Source organism: Semicossyphus pulcher, unplaced genomic scaffold, assembly GCF_022749685.1.
Source record: "Semicossyphus pulcher isolate SPU_LCO1_2020_fin unplaced genomic scaffold, fSemPul1.0.p SCAF_7, whole genome shotgun sequence".
NCBI classification, from domain to species: Eukaryota; Metazoa; Chordata; class Actinopteri; order Labriformes; family Labridae; genus Semicossyphus; species Semicossyphus pulcher.
In genome coordinates, this window is record NW_027211748.1 from 13,754,455 (window position 1) to 13,778,552 (window position 24,098).

The following is a 24,098-nucleotide window of genomic DNA, read 5'->3' on the forward strand; positions in this document are numbered from 1 at the left end:
GCTCGCAACATTTGGAAATGTTCGCATAAAACACATTTAATGATCCAAAGTGACAAGATCTGCTGCGAGGATGCATTTCTGATTGGATCCCAATACGAGCACGTAGAATAATGAGGGAAATCAACAACTATGTTCAGTCGGGGTTCCTTGATTATATGCAATGTTCCTGCAGCAAGTAGCAACACTAGGCCTATGTGGCATTTATGTTTACCGAGGCATTACAGTAGCTGAGAGAAGCACATTAAACCCTTCATTGAAAATGCTCTGTGATGGCTACTTCCCTCTTCTCCCTCAGCCTCTTTTGAGACAAGGAGGGTAATTATGATAATTCAGCTGTTAATTACATTTACATACATCGGGACGTGAACAGTCGAGCAGGCAGTCTGCATGCATGAAGAAGCCATTAAAGTTGGAGTAGTTTTCATATCTCTTCTAACATACTCCTAATTGAGGCTTTGGTTGTTCAGCAAAACGGACACAAACCGGGAGCTCCTCTCGGGTGTCGAGTTATCATGCAAGGGGGAGATTCCAGGAGGAACGGCAGGAAAACAAACAGACTCGTTGACAAGAGGCCAGAGTTCAGGAGCACACAGCCGCCATTGAGACATCAACGTAAAGCTCCCTTCAACAGCTCAGGTCAAGAATCAGATTTCCCCCGCGGTCGCCCCTCCCGAATATCCAGAAGTTAAAAATCATAACCTAATCCAGACCGGCGCTCGAGGGCAACATGAGCCTCTAATATGACATGAAGTTGGGTCAAGCTCCTTATTTCCCAGCTTCTAACAGGAGACTTAGCGAGGATCTGTGCGGTAAGGTGACTGCAGTCAGGTAATTAAGCCCATCATCAGTTTAATGGAAGGTCCCTGCCTGATGACACGTATGTCACCTCTCTGCACTTCACAGATTAATTTAAGCGCCCGGACCGCCTGACAAGATCCTTCACTGTAATTGATCTCTCCAAGCAGCTATTCTACTACTCTGATTCACCATGTGGTACATAACTCACACACTCTTCAGCCTGGTACTGTTAGAAATATTATCCCACAATAGGATGGCGATTATCTCCTGATCTGAGAAAAAGGCTTCTGTGAAGTTGACGAGGTAGCCATGGCAACACAAGTTAGAATCCAAAGGTACGAAGGAGAGGGTAACCATCGTCATACTGTGCACAATACTTCTCATAACTCAGATATAATATATATATTATCATAATGGTTTTGGATGGGGCCTGAGATTAAAGAATTTGATAGGGTTCAGGCTTCAGCTGGAGTGAGTGCCTCAGCTCGCCTCATGGTAATAAAGAAACAGATTTTTTTGAAGCGGCGCGATCCCACCGGGAGCGATCCCTCATTCCAAGGTGAATCTGTAATTTCTGTCTGCAAATGAGCCCTTTCCCCAAGACCAACACAACCCCCTTTTTTTCTTTATCGCACCTGAACTGCATCCAAAATTAAAAGGCAGCCATCTGTGACCCACCACGCTGCAACCAAACAATAGAAGAATTACACAATGATAATGAGGCAAGACAAAAGCAGGGGCAGCTCTCACCTTCAGCGGGATCCGGCGGCCCGAAGTCCAGGTCGTAGCGCAGGATGTAAAAGTTATTCCACACGTATAGCTGGTTGTCCCTGGGGTTGTAATCCACAGCGGTGATGTACTGGTACTGGTTGGGGAAGAGGATGTCGGTGTACTCGCCCTGGCTCAGCTTGGTGTTGTAGATGTAATCGATTTGGCTCCTGCTGGCCTCGCTCTCGTTCTCCTCGTAGGTCGATCGCACCACATGCAGCACGCCGCACACCATAAAGGCGTTGGAGGCGGAGCGCTTGTCGTACGCTGTCTCCCATGTGGCCTCGAAGCGGAGAGTGTACGGGTTGAGCTGGCTCACCACAATGCGGCCATTGTTCTGCTCCGTGGCGTAGATCACCCACAAGCCCCTCTCGTCCACTGCCAGATCAATGTCCGTCTTGCCGCCCCAGCGGTAAGGTGAGGTGTCGTGATAGTTGGCATTATTAACAATCGCCTCGCCGCTTTTGATGCGAGTGCGTAGGTCAAACTTCACAATGTTGCGAGTGCGTTCCTTATTAAAGAAGATAGCACCATCATAGGCCACAAAGCCTGTCCCGTCTACACGGTGAGGCAGTTTATAGGTGGTCGTCTGGCGGCCATTTTTGAAGTCCTCAAGTGAGGCGTACTCGATGAGCGTGTCAGTGCGGTACGGCGTCCAGGGCATGAAGAAGACTTTGTCACCGGCCTGCAGCGGGTCTTTGCACCACGACCCCGCTTGCTGCTCCGCCTCAAACAGGAAGGTGGCGTCTCCTACACCCTTCAGAGTCCCGGGACAAATGAAAACTAGTGACAGAGAAGGGAGTGAAACAAAGTACAATAAGGGAAAATATTTCAAACATATGTGACTAATATGACACGCTTTGTTCTCGTTGCCATACAACAACAGCAGGACAAAAGATCAGGGACTGAGTCTTTAAACTAGTGCGTTTGTACTATTGCTAGTGAATAGGGAAAAGGAAAGTAAATGAACGTGTCAAATGGATTATTCAAGAATGAGAAATGTGAAGAGAACTTGCATCTCAAGGGTCTGCTGCTACATCCTAACAGGGACAAAACAAAATAAAATGTGAACAAAAAGGGTAAAAAATCCTGCAAATGAAAGACATCGGGAAATGAAAGAAGGAGGGTCACATGTTTTGATTTAAATACCAGCCTGTCTTTGACGTCAAATGTCACATGAACAGGTGGGTATATGGACACACCGCACATGCATACTGAGGTCGTGAACCAAAATGAAAAGGGAACAGACTTCACATCTTGTGATAAGAGTGAACAACAGGTTGTCGATGATGGTGGCGGCAGCAAAGCAGAGGTAAAATGAAAGTGGAGGTTTGGGGAGTAGACCGAACAACAGTGGTAAAGGATTTTCACTACTTCTGTGGCAGGAGACAAAAGTAACCACTGATGGATGAGGGAGGCCATGGCAAGGTTCCCATTGAGATGTTTCTAATTAATTGGTTTTGGATTAAAAGGGACATGCTGAATTCTTGTTTTCCTTTCAAACTTCGTTTTTTCAGTCTGTGCCAATCTCACTCAGCCATCACTGCTATTTTACATCACGTGCAGCAAAGTTGGGCCAAGCAAACTACGACTGTGCCAATAAGAATATACGGAATATATGGACTATTCAAGGGTTAACACAGTGCTAGGCAAGAGTCCCTGGAACAAATCAACACCCAACAGTTGGTGTTTTCTTTCACATTGTGAGAAAAAAATCTACATTTGAGGATCGAGGATGTCATTTGAAATTCATTTGGACTCCATGGGTGCAAACAATCCTCCTATGGGGGTTTTAGCATTTGACAGGAGAGGCAATCAGGAAGGGGAGGAGGAGGAGGAGGAGACGTGAGGGGAGCTCTACTCAACACCACAGAAACAAGGACCCAGAGGGGGGAGGGGGAGGACCAGACCACTCATTTACCTTTTTGCTCCACTTCTATTTCAGGCATTGGAAAAGAAAGCAAAAAAGAGTGCAAAAGGGAGAGAAAGGTTATCATGAGTCAACTACCAGGTACAAAGAGAAGAATTAGTTGGAGGATGTGACCATGAGATGAACCGCAGAGCTGCTTTGGAAAGAAGAGTGAGGGGGGGGAAAAAAGAAGAGCGTTGGTTAGTGAACGGCCTCTCATCCTGGGATATAAAAACAGACGAGTTATGGCTGGAGACAAGCTATGTGCCATGCTTTCCAGGACATTAAACTTCTCATTCCTACCGTCTCTAACTGCCAACAAAATAATGCAGCGGCCACTGTGAAATCAGAATAAATCCCTCTCAAAATGCTTCTCCTAAGTGGCAGAAGAAACAAAACCTCCTGCTCATATTTAGATGGATAACATTCTTAGACAAACAGCACATGAGTTATTTTTGGCATGTATTGACTGAGGGTGGAATTTGTTCAAACTTTATAAACACAAATCAAATCTCCATCCCAAACTTGCTCGCCCACACACGAAAAACATGACACGGTGCTAATGTTACAGACCAAACTCTTAAATGAGCCAAGGAGAGCAACAGCACATGGGATGACTGATGAACAGTCGGCCTAATATGGAGTTTCTTTAGAGGACTGTCGGAGCTGTTTTCACTGGGTGGAGGGGGAGACGCTGGAGACAATATATGTGAAAGATTGGAGGTTTAAAAAAATGAGAGCAAAGAGGTTAGTCGGGGGGAGGGGGCAGGAGGTGAAAAGGAGGTCTGTTTGAAAGAAGAAAAAAAAGAGGTGAATAGATCTGAAAGTGTTTACAATTCATTAATTTAAATACTAAGTACTTTCACAGGCAGGGATTAAGCCTAAAGGTACTTCTATAAACTAATCTGAAACATCCCTTTTAAGGTAGATTACCTCAAATAAGATACCATGGACAGAGTGCTGGCTTTAAAAAACATACACTACATTTAATTACACCATTTCACAGATAGATACTTAAACCGATCCAGGACAGAAAACAGTAAAATGTGCAGAATAACCTCAGACTTTTCACACTTTATCGCTGCTTTTCTCTGCTATCCTCTATTATGTGTTTTCACAGGACATAAGTGAGATCATTTCACTAATGAACAAACTACAACGTACCAATTTCGTTGTAATCCCTCTGCAGCAAAACACACATTACCCAAAAGTCACTGTTATTAAAGGCGTTTAAAGGGTCAGTTAAACCAAATTGTAAGAACACATATCTTCGTAGTCACCCCCGAGTGGGATCCAGCCATGCAGACAGTTTTGGTTTTATTGCTCCGGTTTGGAAATATCAGCCTCTGAGATTTCTCCCATCGCCCAAATACAACAGGGATAAACTAAATTTGTTTGCGGTGCTCACAGCAGGTTAAAAAAATACACAACAGTTTTTACAGGGACTATTTCTTAGGGAGAAAGTCTTTACAATCAAAACAGTAAGTAAGAGCAACAGGGACACTGAAGAATATTTTGCTGTTTAATTGCTTTAAATTTTAATCATGTTAGCAACACAAACATCAAAACACAAATTCCATTAAGTTCTGTAGCGCCGGTGTGGAAGCAGACTTTTCACACAAACAGGGACGGGGTTTGAAAGCAAGTCTAGCATCAATGTTTTATCCAGTGAAACCCCTTTCAATTCTAATTAGTTTAACCTTTAACATTTTGTAGGTTATTATAGCTGCATATTACTAAAACTATAGCTGCAGTGATCGATTAATCGATTAGTCGATTAATCACTTAGTCGACTGAAAGTGAGTTGATTGCAAACTATTTGGATAACTGATCAATGTTTTAGCCTCTTTTAAACAAAAGTGTCAAACATTTGCTGGTTCCAGCTTAAAAGTCATAACTTGCTGCTTTTCTTTGTTAGCATGATGACAATTGAAGAGCATTTGTGTTAGGACTATTGGTTAGACCAGTGGTTCTCAACTGGTGGATTTGGACCCAAAAGTGGGTCACGGAGCTGTTTTCAGTGGTTTGCGGCAAAAAGTCCATGCTGCGCTTTTATTTTGACGGGCATGGGTTTCCTATGACATGCGTGCAGTAGTATTAGTCGTCGTGTTGTACAGTTACATTCTTCAAACTTTATGAGCCCTACAGGAGTTTTCTGTTGCTCTTTTTTAGTTTATTTCTGTACATGGAATATGTTCCTGGTCATTTTGGTTGACTATTATACTGTTGTGTGATGTTCATATAATGTGATGTTTCGTACCGTCTCAGGTCCAAACCGCACCATTTGAGCGGTTGAAAAATTTCAGAAATTTGGGTCGCAATTTGTCATTAAAGCTCCTGTGAGGAACTTTCGGTTTGTGTTGACTTTGGCGCCCCCTGTGGACAAAGCCGTACCTCTAATCTCTTTGCTGATTTTGTCCTGTACATGCTTAAGTGGTGATTTTGAACAAAATATCTCATCCTGCTTTCTTTAACATTCATGTACACTCACTTTAAATATTTCGCCTGGAAAATGTAAACAAAGGCAGCGTGCAGTCAACTGCTTCGTCTGACACCTACCCCTCTCACCAGCAGTTTCAGGCATTAACAATAACTATATAGAAATAATCAATCTTGTCGCTGATGGTCTGGTTTGCTTTTGTAGGTCATACAGAGTGATCAGAGTTAATTTCAGTCTGTTTCATAACCAAAGAAAAACTCCTCACAGGAGCTTTAGGGAGGCGGTGTCGGGTTAGACAAAGGAAGGAATCTAAAGACGTCACTTCGCTCTCTGGAAAATGATGATGCACATTTTCATCCTTTTTTGACATTTATTTGACATTTTATTTGAGAGTGAAAATAACTGTTAGTTGCAGCCCTTGTACTTTCTTATACACCTTATTTTTTACAATCTGGAGATCCCGTCCCAGAACTATTAAAATGATGAGCTTACCACATTGATATGTGGATCAAAGTTGGGTCTCAATGAACGACAAAAACACCTGGTCTAGTCCGGTCATAGGGCGTTGTTACAGTTTAATGTTTCTTTTCCCTTATAAACCATCTATTGCTGAGTATAGACACTGGCTTGAGAGCAAATTAGACCTTCAGAAGTTTCAATTAAGCTATTAAAGAATTAACATTGGCTCCAAGAAGAGAGTCTTTGGCTTCCGAGCTTAATGTTTCCGGGTTTTTTGCCAACTGGGAGCAAGATCTAAAATGGAAGCAGCTATCAAAACCTAAACCCTTAAGACAGCTTTGTGAAAAGCGGGGCGAATAAGAGCAAAACTATCTGCATGACTGGATTCCACTTGAGGTAATTGAGATTTATTTGTACAATTTTGTTGAACTGACCCTTTAAATGACTGCCACACTTAATGCTTCGACTCAATTTATCATCACTAATGCTCCTCTCTCTCTCTCTCTCTCTCTCTCTCTCTCTCTCTCTCTCTCTCTTCCAAATACTTCCAGCTTCCAGTTGAAGCATCATTTGTATCATCTGTAAAACAAACATTTACATCACAACTAAAGAGAAACTGCGGTTACAGCACATCTGTCTATTCTACACACACTTCAAAAGACATCAAAAGAGATCGGTATGAGATTTGGATGGCGATACTTACTATAGGGAACACACTCATACTGGACCTCTAAGTACTTGTAGGTGCCAGGGCATGGATCGGGAAAGACATCAGAGCCAGTGACAACCACACACTGCGTACGGTTGTTGCACCTAGAAAAAAGAGATTGACCAGAGATTTCATCATGACTACCCACAGCAAGAGTACTCGGCAAAGACAACATTAATAACACAGAGGGGGAAAAGTTCAGTGTTAAGAGAAATTGACGAGATTCCAGCCAGGACTGTCACATGTGCATTCTAATTTAAACCTTGGCAAACAGAGAGAGGAATTAAAGCATTAAGGAAGAGTTTAATGAATGTGAACGAATGTGACAATGAATAACAGAGTGAGAGAGCTGCTGAAGGCATGTTAAGAATTAAGGATGGCATTTCCTTTAACAGCGTCTTCATACCGCTATTGAGAGGGAAGACATTCATTAAAACACACACGACAGGTGGCGGTGACATGCAGTGGACTGGAATGGTGGCCTCTGGTGAAACGGTGCCGCTCCTCTGCATGGGTGCAACAAACACGATGCGAATGTGTCGTCTCTATCGGAGGTTATATGCCTTCCAGTATGAAATAGTGTCCCTCTGTGAATTAGCAGCCTGATGTGTGAATTGCAAAGATAGCGTGTGCTTGCAAGTGTTTTTGGGGAGCTAAAAAAAGTAAAGAGGGAGAAGGGAAGAAAGAACTGCAGAGGGCTGAGTTTGTGTAAATACTGTGTAGGGTGAAATTGGCTCCACTTCAATCAAGCTCTCTTGAGGTTGAGGGATTGAGAATGATGTCAGCAGTAACAGAGGCAAACAAGAGGAGATTGGCACCGAAATAGGACGTTCAACAATTTGCAAGCCTGAGATAAATATTTCAGAAGGTCAGCAGCAGTCATGCAAGTTGGACATACATTTCAACATTGGACTTGACTTTCAGAGGACCATTAGTAATTAAAGAGGCTTTCTGTCGCTGCAAAATGGGAATCGTGCTGCCCGACAACCACACAAAACCTTGACTGTGCAGCTTTCACCATGCAGGGTGTTAAAGCAACGAATAAAGAGGTAAATGTGTGTACATTAACCAGAGGGAGACTTTGCCTTTCAAGCTGCACTCTAAACCCACCTATCCGTTTTCACAACAAAACCCTTCCCTTCAAACTAATGGATTATTAAACATCATATATGAATTTAAAAAAGGCGCAAAGTCCATTATGAAGTTAACGAAAAAGCGAAAACATGATCACTGCTGTTTTCAACATCGGTGATAATATGGTGCCAGCTGCACTTAAGAGATTCACTTGTAGCTTCTGCAGAAAGAGCTGCTGCGCGGGAGAGGGGCCACTGAACCGGCTAACAGCACATTCACTTCAATTACACCGTGTTCAGAGTTTATAAGTCTGACTGACACCATGTTCCAAACTAAGAGGACATTTATTGCTTATGTACAGTTTCAAGATGCACGTTGCATGTCAGTCACAGCTAAGGTTAGCTCACAGATCAATATTTAACATGCAAAAGATATGATTAGTTTATCTATTATTATGTATTGTCATGTGTTACATTCAAATATAACACTGTATTTGCTTCACTTCACCCAGCTTAAGTGTTACAATAATTCTCATGTGATAATAACAGTGAAAGGAGCTATCGTTGTTCACTCTCTTACTTCTTACTTGATTAAATTGTGCTGTTAAAAAATATTTTCACTTATATAAAACTTTTGTGCAGTTCTTACTTGTTATGGAGTCATTATTTTCATTTATTTGCTACTTGTAGTTTCACGTAAACCTGCATCATTTTAGTTAATAGCACAAGCGGTAAATACAACACTGATATGTTTTACCTTTTAAATTGATTATTGGCCAGTGTGTTTGACAACAAATGCCTTCCCATCCAGCAGATAGAAACATCATTTGTCTGGAGACATGTTTATAGCAGCTTGATGAACGTAAGCCACATATTCACTCTCTTTTAGCTCTGTTTTGGTCTCCACCTGTCGGTCTTTGTTTAGCTGCTAAATGCTCTGCGACGTTCACAAGCTAGTTGTTCACTTTGTGTGGTCAAAACAACAAACAAAAAAGGGTTGGATGGCACTAGAGATGGGCATTTCAATCGAAAATATTATTCAATAATCACTGGGAACTGTTCGACTATTATTCGAAGACCCTCCACCCCACCCCCGTGAGCGCAAACACACGCAGACATAAGGAGAAAGAGAGGTCGATTTACTTTTTCACAAATCTGTTGGTTTTATTTCGCTTGTATTTGTTGATTTGTGATATGCTAGCTTTACATTTCAAAGTTTGAAAGACGTATCTGCATTTTTCTCTGGTTCCGAATGTCACAGCGCAACACCCGTTTTACTGGCACCTGGCCGTAATGCTTTCTTCTCCTTTGTTATTTAATGGCGATCAGCAAACAGCTTTCTGATGCGCTACAGCCACCGTCTGACAGTAGAACCAGGCGCCAGTAAAAACAATGGATAAAATAAAGATTAAAAAATTGCATGAACTTTGTATTTTATTATAAATGAATGACAAATATTCAGAAATCATGACCCATCCCTACATGACACTGAACTACAATATTTAAGTTGCGAGACAGAGGACCAAGAAAGAAGCTTAACTTCTTAAGACTTAACTGCAAAATGTGTTGATAATTCTCTGTGGGCTTTTACATCACCTTTACTCATTTGGTCTATTTTTAAATACAAAAATATTAATAAGTGCTTTAAATGTTTCTTGCAACATTTCTTATTTCTTTCAGATCATAAGAATTGACAGGCGATAATTGTGCTGCTATTTTAGATGCTGTTGCTAAGCATTTGGACACGCTTCTTCTGTCTTAACCTGCCACTGAACCCACTGCGTGTAATCTCTGTTGCACTGAGTGAAATCTCATCCTACTAAAGTGTTTGAATCCTGCTCGCTTCCTTTGTAAGAGCTGCACCTCTGACCGGGCGAAAGATTTAATCTGTTACTTTCCCCGGGTCAGAGAATATGTGGCCATTGAAATGAGGAAATGCAACTCAGCCAAGCAGCCATACTTAGATTATTTTCTTGTGTGTGAACGGTGTTTTTGTTCCTACACGAGTAGAAACGAGAGAGGTGGAGACGGCAGAGTGGAGGGGTCAGACATACCGTCCATTTACACTACATCTCCGATCCCCTGAATATTAAATAGACTCTGTAACCTGAGTTTCCATCAGTTGCTTCATACATTTTTCATTTGGACACATTGTTTTTGCCGACATCCAAACATTTCTACATGACAAAACACTTGGATGAAGATGTTGTTGAAAATAAAGCCGCTTGATTCTGTCTTGTTGTTTTTGTTGTGAAAAACGGGCGCTGATGAATACTATTGGTTACAATTTTCTTACCAAGAAAACTGCCACTCTGTGCGGCACGTTCCCCGCTGTTTCAATCTTCTCAATCTTTTGTTTATCTGTCTGTGGCGCTATTGCCTCTTGTTAATCTCCCTGATATTGCCAGCGCGTTGTGTCTTGATGTGAAGCAGTTTAAGTATCCTCCTTGCTTTTACTTTGCCGCAGACTGAAGGAGGACTGATCAGAGCCTCCCTAAGCTTTGTGACTGCTTTAACATCCCTGGTTAGCACATCAACCTTAATTACGGTCAGGAGCCCGTTTCCTCTGATCTGAATCATTAGAATTATTCTGGTTAAGGGCTTGCGGTGCAGAGAGTCTTCTCAAAGCTTTTCGCTCGCACGCCGCCTCCAGGGAATCTCGGATGGAGATAAGTTTGAAGTGCTTCTCCAGCGAGCGAGAGTCTGACTTGTCAACAGATGTGGTGCACGATGCAGCAAGTTGCAGTCAAACCAAAGGGCACGGGCACTGTCAGCGGCGCGTTACTGTATGAGTGTACAGGGAGCCGGCTGTAAATTTAGAAAGACAGAGTAAGACAGCAGGACTGATCTATTCCTGAGCTTTTCTGCTGCGCTGCTTCTCATGGGAGTAAATACAGCGAGTTAAGCGGGGGAGAAACCCAGAGGTGTAAAATGGTGGGCGATGATGCTCAGAATCTAGCTTAAGGGGGGCCGGGATAGGACAGCGGCACAGTGCAATAGAAGATGAACTGTGCTGGTTACTATTTATGAATAGTTCATCCGGTGCCCTTTAAAAATACACACACCTCAAGGGGTAAGCAGCAGTCAAGCTGAAGTGTTGCTGTGCTGTCGTTTGACAGCGAAGCAGCCTCCTGTGAGAGGGTAACCAGGATAAAAGGCTCCGTGATGGGCATTGCTCACTACCTGAGGCAAAGCCACTTCAAACCAGTACAAGTGTTTGAACAAAAGCAAGCCCAATGTTCCAGATAGGGAATTAAGAGGGTGTTCATGTGACTCGCAGTCTCTCGGAGCTACGCTGATTATGACTCAAACGGCAGCAACAACGCGCAGCTGGTGTGAAGAGCTCTGCCGCACGGATGTCAATTCCTGCCTGTCAAGAATTAATCTGCGCCCCAGTTTTCTGAATCTCAAAATGCCACCTACATAATCTATTTAATGAAGGAAGGAGAAAAGGTGTGAGATGTTGATTAATTGTGTGCTGCATGTAGGTTTAAACATTTCTTTTGTGTGCAGAAACGTTCGCTCAGAGAGGTAAAAACGAGGCCCATATTTTACCTCCCCAGCTCCCGGTCATGTTTGTGAAATAAGACCCCCTCGTCTCCCCAGAGTTTTACCTTTGTGATATAATCTTGTAGGCATCGGGGAGGTAGCAGTTGACGTTCTCCATCTGGAACGGGTCAGCGTCACAGATCTTGTCGTCAGTGCGGCCGTAGTTGGCCGTCTCGATCATGATGACATCACTCCCCGGGCAGCGGAGATCAATTGCATATCCCTCGCATGAGAGCTCTCTCCTGACCAGCCCGAAAGGCAAGGCCGCCCGGCTGAACCCTGAGACACAGAGACACAGAGGACACTTTAGGCAAATGACAGATTTAATGGGAGTAAAGGATCGCTGCTTCAATACAATAGGACCACACATCATGCGGTAAAACTGCGCTGGTACAAAATAAATAGGCAGCAGCAGTCCAATGTTTACCACAGTTTTAAACAGACGGGCTGTTACACGCGATACAGGAATGGGGAAAGACGAAACAATCCATCTCTCCATCTCTCTGTGGTCTTGGATGTTGGCTAAGGCATCTAATCTAAGTCATCGGAGACCAATGGTAACCTCATAAATTCTTGAGCAAACACAAAGGCTACAGAGCATCACCTAGAGAGCAGGATCACCTCAGAGCCAAACCTGCATGGACTGAGCAGAGTTTGTTTTACAGTCATACAGGCCCCATCATTTGTTTCTTTTGCTTTACTTGCCCTGTGAAGCATGATAGAGAAAAAGGCAAAATCCCGGCAGAATGGAGTGTAATATAATCCATTTTACAGTGTCGGCGATCGAAGAGTCTGGAGTCCACACGCAGGAGGAAAAATCTATACATGGAGCGGAGCAGATGGGAGCGCAGCCAAATAGCTCCACTTTTGGGGAAAATTAACTGTTTCACCCAAATCTGCCCCCTCCCTCCCCTTTCAGCAAATTACAATGACATAGGTTACTCCTCTGCATTTCCCTTTTCTATTCAACAAAATGTCATGTCGCAAATTGCGCGGAACACTACAGATATGGAGATTTGCAGGGAGAGAAAGAGACTGCAGGAAGACAGAGAAATCCATTATCTGAGGTTAAAATGATCCAAAGTGGGGGAAAAAAGTAACTGTCTGCAATTCTGAGGAAACAATTAGGCAAAATCTAAGTAGAACATGCAAATGTGTTCCATTTAAGATGTGCAAGCCGAGCGCTGCATGAACTGTCAATAATCGCCGTTGTTTTTAACAATAGTGGGTCCCTGAGGGGGCAGCTACCATTTGTATTTTCTGCGCTGCTCTCTCCTAATTAGCCCTCTTTGCAGCCTGTTACCTTTTCCATGCTCCCATTGGCTCGCCAGTCCTAACACTTACCACCCCGGGTTCACTTTGCCCCCTCACTCTAATTATCCTCACACGTTTGACAGTCAGGGCCTGATGCAATTAGCATTGTTTGAACGGCTCGGAGTTGAAGTGATTCCGGCTTGAAATTCCACCCCTGACAAAAAAAAAGAAACCCCGACCCACATGTCTGCTAGTCATCTCAGCCTGCTGTGCCTGGCTCACTCATAATGATATTCTATGTCACTCGGCACATGTCACACAAGCAAACAGAAAGAGAAAACACACACAGACATCTGTGAAACATACACTGCTGAGAGTATAGTGTTCAATTCAGCGCACATGAGGGGGAACTTGTGCAGGCGCTGGTAGTGATAGCAGAGAAACAAAATATGAAACTAATGGTAGAAATTCTCTGGCATTCGGCCACTAGACATTTCATTATAATACCATGATCTATCTAATGGCCAGTAGATTCTGCTTAGCTGGACTGTTTATCACCTCATTAGGAGACGTCAGTGTAGCCGGACCATAAGTGGAGGGCTGTGGGGTCACTCCATCTATTCCAATAACCACTACAATTACCCGAGCCTTTCAGAAAACCCGTCCAGAATGGTGGATGATAAAACCCAGAGTGAAGTCGCCGGCTTTACGGCGGAGACTAATGATCGTCCCGCCTGCCATTCCTCATGGAAGGAGTGACGGGTTTATCACGCAGCTACAGAGAGCAGACAGAAAGAATGCATTTCATGGGGTTTTAAAATTCTGAGCGGAGACACCGTCTTTGGGCTACAACATCCGCACGGACACACGCGCCACACGCCATCTGCCTGCGCAAAACCTCCCTTTTCCCTGGCCGTCCGCTGGCGACTCTGCCCATCTATCACACTACTGTGGCATGATGGCATGCTGCTGTCAACACAGGCCTCGCGATTGATTAGGCCTGTGCCTTGCCGGCCTCCTCTTCCTCCTCCCTCGCCTGTATAGATCTCTCCGGTCATAGGCTAACAGTACATCAATTAGGGGGAGTATCGAGACTGTACCGGCGGCCCAAAGAACAAATTGCTTCTTCTTCAAGCTGTGGATAGCCGCTGTCTCATTAATGACTGTCTTGTCAACTTGTAATAGGGCAAGTAATGACAAATCTGTCGAAAACGTTAAAACATATATAAAGGAGATTTCTTTTTACTATGTAGGAGGAGAGCTGAATTCAAGAGAATATATTTTTGGTCGACTTAGCAGGATGTTGCCTAAGATCTTAGGATTTAAGCAGAGCTAAGAAGGAGAAACCTTGTGACAACAAAGCTTTCTGGCTGTAGGTATTCTTCTCTGTTGATTTTTCTCGGTTTAAACAAGTTTTGCAAGATTTTGGAAAGAGAGGAGGTTTGTTTGTGTGCACAAATGTCAATGTCTTAGGGAGGTATGAAAAGCTTTTCATCTTACGTTCTGTGCTTTGTTTGACTGCTCAACTTTGCAGAAGTTGAAGACTGCGACAGAAGGGCACCAGCTGCAGGGAAAACGGTGTCAAGAAGACTGCAGGAGGAAATCCATAACACAATCCCTGCGTGTGTGTAAAAGGAGGAAAAGAGAACAGACTGCTCTCTTGTTGTCTGTACCTCAGATTAACATTAAATTACACAATCAGCGGGGGAATTAAATAATGCTTTATATAGAACATTTAGTGAAACTGCCATGGTAACCACTTCGACTTTGCTATAATTGGCTGTGATCTCTATTCCTGGCCTTGTTGACACGCAGCCTTATCAAGCATTCTGGTCAGTGAGTGACTGCGAGGAAAGTAGCTTTTCGGATTCCTCCCCCTGACCTGCCTGCTAAGCCGTCTATTGAGCTCCGGAGAGCAAAGCATGGGCAAAGACCGCTCATCAATATGTTGCATTCTGGGAGTTTTTCTTCTTCCTCTTCCCCGGTTGACAGCCTATAATTCACTGGCGACAATCCCCCCACCTCATAATACATATTTTGTTTTCTATCAACACCCTTGAAATTGGAAGTGGCACCGTGGCTCAGATGGGTGCATGTGAAACCATCCGCAGAGTTTTACTTGATGGCTTTTAAAAACCCCGGAGATGGAACGAAAAGATAATGGAGGTTTGGTGCAGTTGGCGGATGCTAGCGCCAGATCATAACAAGTGTTGAGTTCATCTTTGCTGTTTAGTTTGTTGGCTTTTAAGCGTGCAGCCGCGAGCAACCTTTAACCCTACTAACTCCACTGTGTCAGGACGTCAGGCGGTGGGAGAAAGGACCGGAGGAATGTTTGATCAGTCAGGAAAGAAGAAAAACTGGGCCACTTTTTGGAGGGTAGACAGAGTGGCGAGAGCTGGCACAGACAGAGAGCAAAGGCGTTGGTTGACGCTTGTCATCCTCCATTAAGGTTCCTTTGATTGGCCTTTGTGGTCCTGGAAACGGCAAACAGCTGCATGCAAATGGCCCTGTTTCCCCCGGGCTGGCCCCCATTGTTCTGGGCTTGGGTTTGACAGGGACGCTTTCTCTGCAGCATAAAGGAGGGTGTAGCCTTTAGTCAAATAAGAGTGCCCCCACCGTGGTCCCAGCAGGAGTACTTCAAGATTGTTTGTCTTTTTAGGTTGTTTCAGTCCTGATATTACTGGTAGCCAACATCTTTGGAAGAAAGAGCAGATCTTAGAGTCAAGCTTTTCCTCCAAACAGCAGGGGATGCCTCTGTAATCCAATATCCGGAGCGACAGAGTGGTCATACAGTATGTTTTGCTCTGGTGGACGAAAGATTTTCAATGGAAATTCATAAACTAGGACAAAAACACATTTGAATTGTTAATATAAGGGAACAAAGAGCCATCAATGTTTTGCCTCCTTTTTTCCAGCGTCATTGTTCTTTACTGCAGTATTTCTAATCTGTTCAGGAGAACATTTTGAGGCCCGGCCAAGGAATAAAATTAGCCTAGAAAAACAAAATGCAGGAGACCACTGGGGTATGCCTTTTAAGCATTAAATAAAACACAAGCACACTTCACTGTCCATCCACATGCCTTTGAAGCGACAAAACTAAATACTTCAGCAAACTAGTTCAGCTTACACTGCACAAAGAAAGCACTCAAATTTCCCATTTCCACATTCCTAAATTTGAATTTCTTCCAGTGTGGCCAAAAATGTGCAACACAGGTTCACAAATGCTGTGCATGGCCACCCATCAGAAGTGAGAGACGCATGGGAGCGAGATGGGAGATGAGAAAGGAGATTTGGGATTTGCAAAATAACACCTGCTTTTCAAATACCTAGACCAACACTCCCAAATCTCCACCCCGGGCCCACAACGGCTCATATTTCATTTCAAACAGTCGAAATGCGGTGAAACACTGAAAATGTAGTTGGACATATCGCAGCATTTCCCATGACACTTTAGTCCCCGCTCTCGTCCACCTTGCTGGGAATTGTTTCTAAAGACAGTGTCAGACAAGACCACAAACCCCGGGGCTACACCCGCACTTCCCAGACAACTGCTATCAGACACTCTTGATTCCGATATGAGTATTCTGAAATAGAAACTGGCAATAAAGAACTGAGTCCATTTGTGGTTAGACGAAGTGCTCTGAGTCATATCTCTTTTCTCTTTCTCGTGATCCATGAATTCAGTGTTGCCACCTCAAATTCCTAAGCTACCATTTGTATTCATGGCCACTGCCTTTTCTCTATAGCACCTCTTAAATTCTTTCTTGACTTAAAAAAAAAAAACAGTTAGTGGGAGGAGAGAATCACATGCTCCATGTTGAAACATGTCTCGTTGAAGGGGTTTAGGGGTAAGGATTTGTCATTTTGCTGAGGCTAAGCGTGACAGACCCTGCTGCTGCCGCTTAACTCCTCAGGTGGGTCCATTTAGAGACAGCTAGATCCCATCTCTCCAGATGCAGGCATGCAATGTTTTTTTTTGTTTGAGGTGAGCAGGAAAAAAAATTCAGTCTGGGTCTCATAATTGTGGTCATTCTACTGAGTCATGCTAACGTCGCACAAACCCCCTTCAGTGCTTTGATTCAGGAAACACAGCTGTGGCAAAAAAGCTAAATAAAACTTTTTACATAAATATTGTACCAGTTAAACTTTCAACACCGTAGGAAATAAAATTTGCCTTCTTGCTGAGAGTTAGATAAAAAGATAGATACCACTCTCATGTCTGTACAGAAGCTAAACATGAAGCTAGCAGCTAGTTTGCTCAATTAGCGTAACTAGCACTAGGGAAAAACAGCTAGCCTGGCTCTGTCTGAAGGTAACAAAATCTTCCTTCCAGCACATAAAAGTCAACCACTTTAGTTTGTATAATCTGTGCTTTATAACCCCAAATTTCTTTTGGGGTTATAAAGCAGGTTATGTAACTGACTGATTTCCTGGAGTCTTGTTGTCATTGAGACACTGCTTGGAAACCAGCGCTGGCTCTGAAAGTTTCAAAAATTGGCCAAGAAATAGTCTGTCAAGTTCTGTTTCCTTCTGTAACAGTAGAATCAATAAGTTATGAATGCAAATAAACAGGTAAGTAAGTTGCTTATTAGGAAGGAAACAGCTAGCTTGATTAACTGACTGGTTAGCTACGCTGGCTAACCAGTCAGTTAATCAAGCTTGACTTGAAGATAAGCAGTTGAAACTAATTTTATAAAGTAAAATGAATTTATTTTCAGCTGCTTTCCTTCAAACTATAAGTTGTTTTGCCAAAGTCATGTCTCCTGAATCTAAACAAGAAAGTTTTTGAGAGCAAACCTTCAAAAACTATTATGAAAAGCAGCCACAACCATGAGAATGAGACCGAGGTTGAGAAACAGCAGATTTTCCTGTAAACATGAAGAAGAATATCTAACAACCCCTACACAAAATATTTGAGAAGCACAGACTGTTCGATTTTGATGTTTTCTAAATCACAGTCTGGAATTACACAACACCCAGCAAATGTGCGCAAGTTTGACTTGAATTGATGCACAGTCGACATGGTGGATTATTTTGGTTCAACAGAACAGCCGGCTCAGCTGCAGAAGACTGCAGATGAAGAATTTCTCCCAAGGGAGCGAGTACTGAAGAGAGAGAAAAAAGTAGAGGCTATAATGACTGTGTCTTAATTTGGCCGCTGGAAACAAGGTTCTCTCCTCTGTCGATTGGTGGGATGATCCCTGACCCTGTGGGCGTACATCAAAGAAAACCAGCAGGAAAAGAAGGAGCATCATTACATTACTAATACATATAATCCCCTCAACGCAAAGAGGGTCAGCGCTTAATATAGGTCACATGGAGAAGTGACAAGAATAATTCAGTTGGAGACATATTACCAGATGTGACGTCTCCCTTTGTTCGGTCCACGGACACATCAGTCGGATTAAAGCAGGGTGTAATGCGACACTTGTATAGTCCACCGAGAAAACAACCTTTGCATAAAGATGCAAATAACTGTCACAGAGGCTAAACAAGTGAAAGGGAAAAAAATGTTTCACTTGGAAGATGAATGAAACCTATATGCTCCCAGGAGAGTGCCATTTTGACAGAATTAGTTCACTGCTTGTTCAATATCTAACATATTGTTGCATCTCTTTTTGCAGGGGAGTTGATGAAACATGCAGAAAGAGGTGAGTTAAAGAAGCTCTCCCAAGTGCAGCAGAGGTAGACTTTCACAGGTTTGATCTACCCTGAGTGATGCTTAACTCCCCTCAAAGCCCATATTTTACCAGTGCACTTAAACCCCAGCTGGATTTTCCGCTCAAGAAAAAGTCTCAGAATAAGTCAGGTGCCTCCCTCGGGGTGGGGATGGAACTGGGAGGGAAAAAAAGTGGAAAAAAAGAGGAGGAGGAGGATGTGGGTTTGTGTCCATCACATCACATGCTTGTGTCTCTCCTTCTTGTTTGCTGGGGCAGAGTCTCCCCATTTCAACCTCTTAATCAACCCCCTCCCTGTACAGAACTGAGCAGAGGAGGCTTACTCAGAACGTCACATAGACAGGGTGTCAGGAGTAGCTGCAACTGGAACACGGATTACATGAATAATGAGCCGGAGCCTATAAGGATGACTAGGAACACAGATCAGGGCCCTGAGACGATAATGAACAGACGATTGTGATAGGACAGGCAGGCTTTATCTTTCAGCAGAGCCTGCAGAAGCCTTTAACGCAGGGGTGCTATCACTTCCTTCGGGCACTGGTCCATTTTAGTTCTTCCATGTCTCTAAACAAAACCACTTGTGCCGAAGTGGATGGAGCAGTGTTACGCAGATGACATGGTGCAGAGCAATTTTGGTTCTCGTTTTGGCATGAAATTTTGTTTCCATGTTTCATCCTGACCCAAGACATTTTTGTGGCTTTGCTTGGTGCAGAAACAAAAATTACAGAAACCCTTTCATGTATGTTTTGTTTTGCCTCTCTTGTTCAACATAAGTTTTTCATCTAGTGTACATTTTTAATTCGATTAAAGGCAGAGTCGGTGCTGGTTTAGATTAATGGATGATTTTATCGGAAATGTCTCCCGGACAGATCCTTAGCTCTGGATAACAATGTTTATCCTGCTGTGGCCCTTTTTCCAGATTGCATACTCTGCACCAGGACTCGTCTTCAGGCCAAAGAACTTATTTAAAAATGTATTGGTCGGACTCATTTTGGTTAGCACTCCTTGTTTGTACTTTCACTTCAGGAAAGTCCATTTTTGCACACAGGGGTCTGCATGCCGAGCTAGCATGACCACAAGAAAGCCTTTCTGCTATGTGTTCTTCCGAGTGTCAGACAGTAGACCGCATCGCCTGTGTGTTTTTGTTCTATGAATATTAATTGGAAAAAGGCTACCATTAAGGTTGTGTACTGGACTCGGTGCTTTTAAGGGCACTGATCACATTACATCAGTACCATATCATGTTGAATAAATTTGTGCCAAATTTCAGTATCCACGAGTGCATCCAGTGCAGAGAGAAAGGCAGTCCTGCAGCTTGTTCAAGTCACAGAGCTTTGGCTTCCTGCGTGAGACACACGACCACATTCTCACGCTATGCCCTGGTGACAGACAGTGACAGGCTGGAGATTGGAGGGATAAGTTTAGGGAGGACGAGGGAGGTAGGGAGGGGTTTATTTTGTTTGGTATGAACAATGTTCTTTTTTTAACCTTTAAGTTTCTGTTTTAAAGTACCGCTGGGTACAGGTACCTGCAACCTGGTCTGGTTACTAGAATGGCATCGAGCTGTGACCTCTTTATCATCGGCTATTTCTCCCCACAGACATGCTGCACAGAGCTGGAGGAGTTTCTTTGTTTGGTCACAGACACATTAAGACACATTCAACAATTTGGGAAATCTGTGATAATAGAACTGAAAGATTAAAATCATGTATTTGGACGGGATGCTTGGATGTGCTTCTCTAAATCTGATTATGTTTACATGAATATTCATCATGGGTTTAATTGCTTTTGGAATGGGTAGCTTGCTAAAATGTCTGTTTCTTTATATTTAATCATCGTTCATTGAATTTCTTCATTGATTGATGTTTTGGCAATTTTGATTACAGTTGGTTTTCACTTTGTCGCCTCCTTGTTGAGTCGTAGCCAATCTAGCAATGCTACCAAAAATGATCAAACAGAAGCTTCTCGCTTTCTCCATTGAGCATGTGACTTTTGCTTTGCAGGTCATAGCTGTCCGTCAAGTCTCCCATGCGTACAAACACACTGCTAACACACTGTGTATGTAGGCTACACATGGGAATGAACATAGCATGCAACAGGGAAAACCTTTGTGCGGTTTTACTCAGCTCTGTTTGAAATCTCTCAGAGCTTTACCAAGAAAGTCAGTGGGAAAAAGATTCAGACGCATTCCTTGGCAATAGCCCCCCACTATCTCTGGAACACTGACCACTTTGATTGGCTTGAGCGCGATGACCTTGCCCCATTCCCTTCCGCCAGCATTCCGGTCAATGCGAGCAGAAAACAGGAGCGCTGATAAGAAACTCACAGATGGGGAGATCTTGATGACAGACAGTTTCCTGCCCCTCATCTTCGATGAGGCCATTGTGCCTCGCAGACTCAATGGGAATATTTGCTACAAGGAGGGGGTCAATACCGATAGCGTAAGGCAAACAAAACCGTCCTTTGTGCTTCGCTGTTCTTGGACTTTTTCTTGCTTAGTACTTATTCAATTTCCTGCGCGGCAGGAGAGGGCTTTTTTATCTTAGACTGTTTATACCTGCAAATCGGCTGGTGGCCTTTTGTTTGCAGGTGACCCACCCTGAGGTGACATTTAATTCCTGGAGAAAAAAATGTGTGGTCATGCTCTATGGCACAGCCTCTCAGCCTGAGGAGATTACTAATACAGTGAATGCAACAGAGCTGCATTCATGGCCCGTCGTGAGAGCTGGCAGACACAGAGATAGAGAGGGAGATCCAACACACGTTATTACACTGATTTGAATCATACATGACCTGAAGCGATGCAAAAGTGAGTGAAATGAGCAACTGGTAAGAAGCAAAGTGGAACCATGTTATATTTACACATCATCCTCTGATTTCTCCCCATTTCCTCGTCATAAAAACAGACACATCAGATAATCTGTGTGCACACTAAAGTACACTTGAGTCACAGAAAGCACACTTACCGAATCCATCATAATTTATTTTATTGATTGCCATCCTTTCCCCACTGTCGCCATTACTTCTAACACCTGCATTTGCTGTGTAAATCATAACCAGCAGTGACCAAAATGTGCGAGATGAGCTGTTGTGACATCTCTGATACGGAGCGAGTACAGGTCGACAAACGCATCCGTTCTAATTTTCACACCTAGTAACTATAATTGTAGCCTCACGCTCCTTTTCTTTTTCTAACAGCGAGGGACTCTTTGTTCAAACGGATGTGTTTCCAAAATCAAGCTCACAAATTAATGCTTAAAATGTATCTCTCTAAAAAACACCGAGAGTGGATGTGCTGAAAGAAGACGAGTTACTGCCCCGGGTTTTTAGTCAGAGCAACAATCTGCTTTGATTACTGTAACACAATGTCCCTTTGGTGTTAAATGTTGCATGTGTGCTTTTGTTTATGCATGTTTGTTCAATTGAAATTACTAATGACGTGCCTCCAAGCTTTAAAAAAGTACCGGGTGAACACTGAACCCTGCTAATAATCCGACAGGTTCTTGTTGCCTCTGTAAATACTTCTGTCTCTGTTCCAGACCTGATTTATGTTGCCGGCAAACACCTCCACAGCGCACAAAGAAAGGTAAAACTCTACAGCTTTCTATAGTGTCGACTCGACTTTATTTCAAACCCGTCTGCTTCCTCTCAAGATTAAATGCATTACTTTGTTATGACAGCTGAACCCTCCCGTTATGCAGTGACTTACACCCAGCAAATCCAAAAGTTTAGATTCTGAGGCAAACTGCTTTGTAGTTGTGAGCCGGAGTCATCTATTATTTGAAAAGGGGGCTGCCTGCAGAAGAAAGAAAACAAGTGCGGACAGCAATTAAGAAAGGAAAGAGTGAGGTAGGCATCTGGTCCAATGTTTATACAACTTGTTACCATAAGGGGTGTGAATTGAGCTGTTCCAAGATACTGCGAGCAAGTGAGATTTAAGACTTGCTTAACAAATGAAATCAAACTGTCAGAAAATTGTAGCTCCTTGCCCATTAAATTAACAGTTTTTCATCAGCTGGCCGTATAACACTAACTTTTACAATCAGGTCTAAACACACAGTAAAACACAAGCGCCTCTCCTTAAGGGAAAAAGAGGTTTGCTCTCACATTCCCATATTGGACCGTAACATTTCTTGCTGCTGTTGCTTTAGCGAAAAACGCTCTCAGGAAATCGCTGTTGCAATAAATCTAGGATGACCCTATCAAGGGTGATATTGTATTTCATTTCCTCTGAGTGAAATACTGATCCTGGAGACACATGTGACTTTGGCTCATTTCAATTTCATGTTCTCTTATGATTCCAAACTTTCCAGCTCCTCGGTTATTATTAAAACAGCGCGTCGTTACGCAATGCTTTACACAAATATATCTGGTTTTATGTGCTGAAAGTGAAAAGCTGCATTCTGCGGGGATTGTGGCAAAACGCTGACAAAACTGTATTAGAGATAAAGAAAAAAACAATGCATTTACTGTCTCCGTACGGCTCCTAATCTGCAAGAAAGTCCATCCAATCCAGATGATGAACCCCTGATTTATTCCTTGAAATACGTCCAGTTTGGCAGGATTTCCATGCAAGACTGATATATCAGATTTTTTCCCTTCCTGTGTGCTTGTTCTGAGCACACAGATTGACCAGTCATCTGTGAATCTCCCATGGTTTAGCTGATAATTCATGATCGCCCTGCCATGGACCCACAGCATTCAATATGAATTATAAAATGGCAAGCCAAGCATATCAATGGATGACAGACTGGATGTGTATGGCCCGGGGCCAGAGAGGAGTTAGAGCACAATGGCTTCCCCCATTCAGTCGACCCCAGGACTGGAAATACCAGTGTGGCACGAGGGAGGGTCTTCCATCAGCACAATGTATGGCACTGCTTGAGACAAATGTTGTGCTGAGACGTATTGTTAACCTTTACAACCTTTTGGGGAGAAACACTAACATGCTGGTATGTTCGACCGGGGAGCATTTCCCAATAAAAAAAAATCTCCCTGAGAGAGAAATGTTCAGTTAACGAGAGCAGCTCGAGACCACCAGGAAAAAAAGGAGACTATTTCTAAGGAATCTGCTTATTTGGTCCCTCATACGTGGCTCTTGTGTCTACAGACTTGATTATTTAAAAATCTGTGTGTTATTGTCCCTCGCTCTGCCCAGGCTTGAGCACTAAAACCTAAACAAACACAGCGTCTTTACTCGGATCTGCTCCCTGTCTCTGCCGATACCACACAGCTATCAAACACGAACCTCTTAATCTTTTACATTTCCCCATTGTGCTTTATTTAGATACGAAGGCTGAGGTTCCTGCCCTCCTTTTTGGCATTTAAGCACAACAGCCAACTGAAAGTGTTGACACTGCGACTGCACAACATAATCCCCCCCTAAATCTGGCTTTCTTCACTTTAAAGAGTCAGATAACAGCTCTCGTTCAGTCACAGCAGGTATGTGCATGTGCACTTG

At 43.2% G+C, this 24,098-nt stretch overlaps 1 protein-coding gene across 11 annotated transcripts in view; it reads right to left on the reverse strand.

Moving 5' to 3' along the window:
- LOC138611933 (adhesion G protein-coupled receptor L2-like) overlaps nucleotides 1–24,098 on the reverse strand; it is an 89,444-nt gene that overhangs the window by 41,697 nt on the left and 23,649 nt on the right. For 8 of the 11 annotated variants that reach the window (XM_069685201.1, XM_069685199.1, XM_069685200.1 and 5 more), the window contains exons 3-5: nucleotides 11,771–11,984; nucleotides 7,078–7,187; nucleotides 1,549–2,349 (exon numbers count right to left, since the gene is read on the reverse strand). In XM_069685201.1, the coding sequence (XP_069541302.1) occupies nucleotides 1,549–2,349; nucleotides 7,078–7,187; nucleotides 11,771–11,984 (1,125 nt within the window). Of the gene's footprint in view, nucleotides 1–1,548; nucleotides 2,350–3,487; nucleotides 4,259–7,077; nucleotides 7,188–11,770; nucleotides 11,985–24,098 lie in introns of those variants that run through there. The other 3 variants (XM_069685204.1, XM_069685209.1, XM_069685202.1) reach the window with 3 other exon arrangements.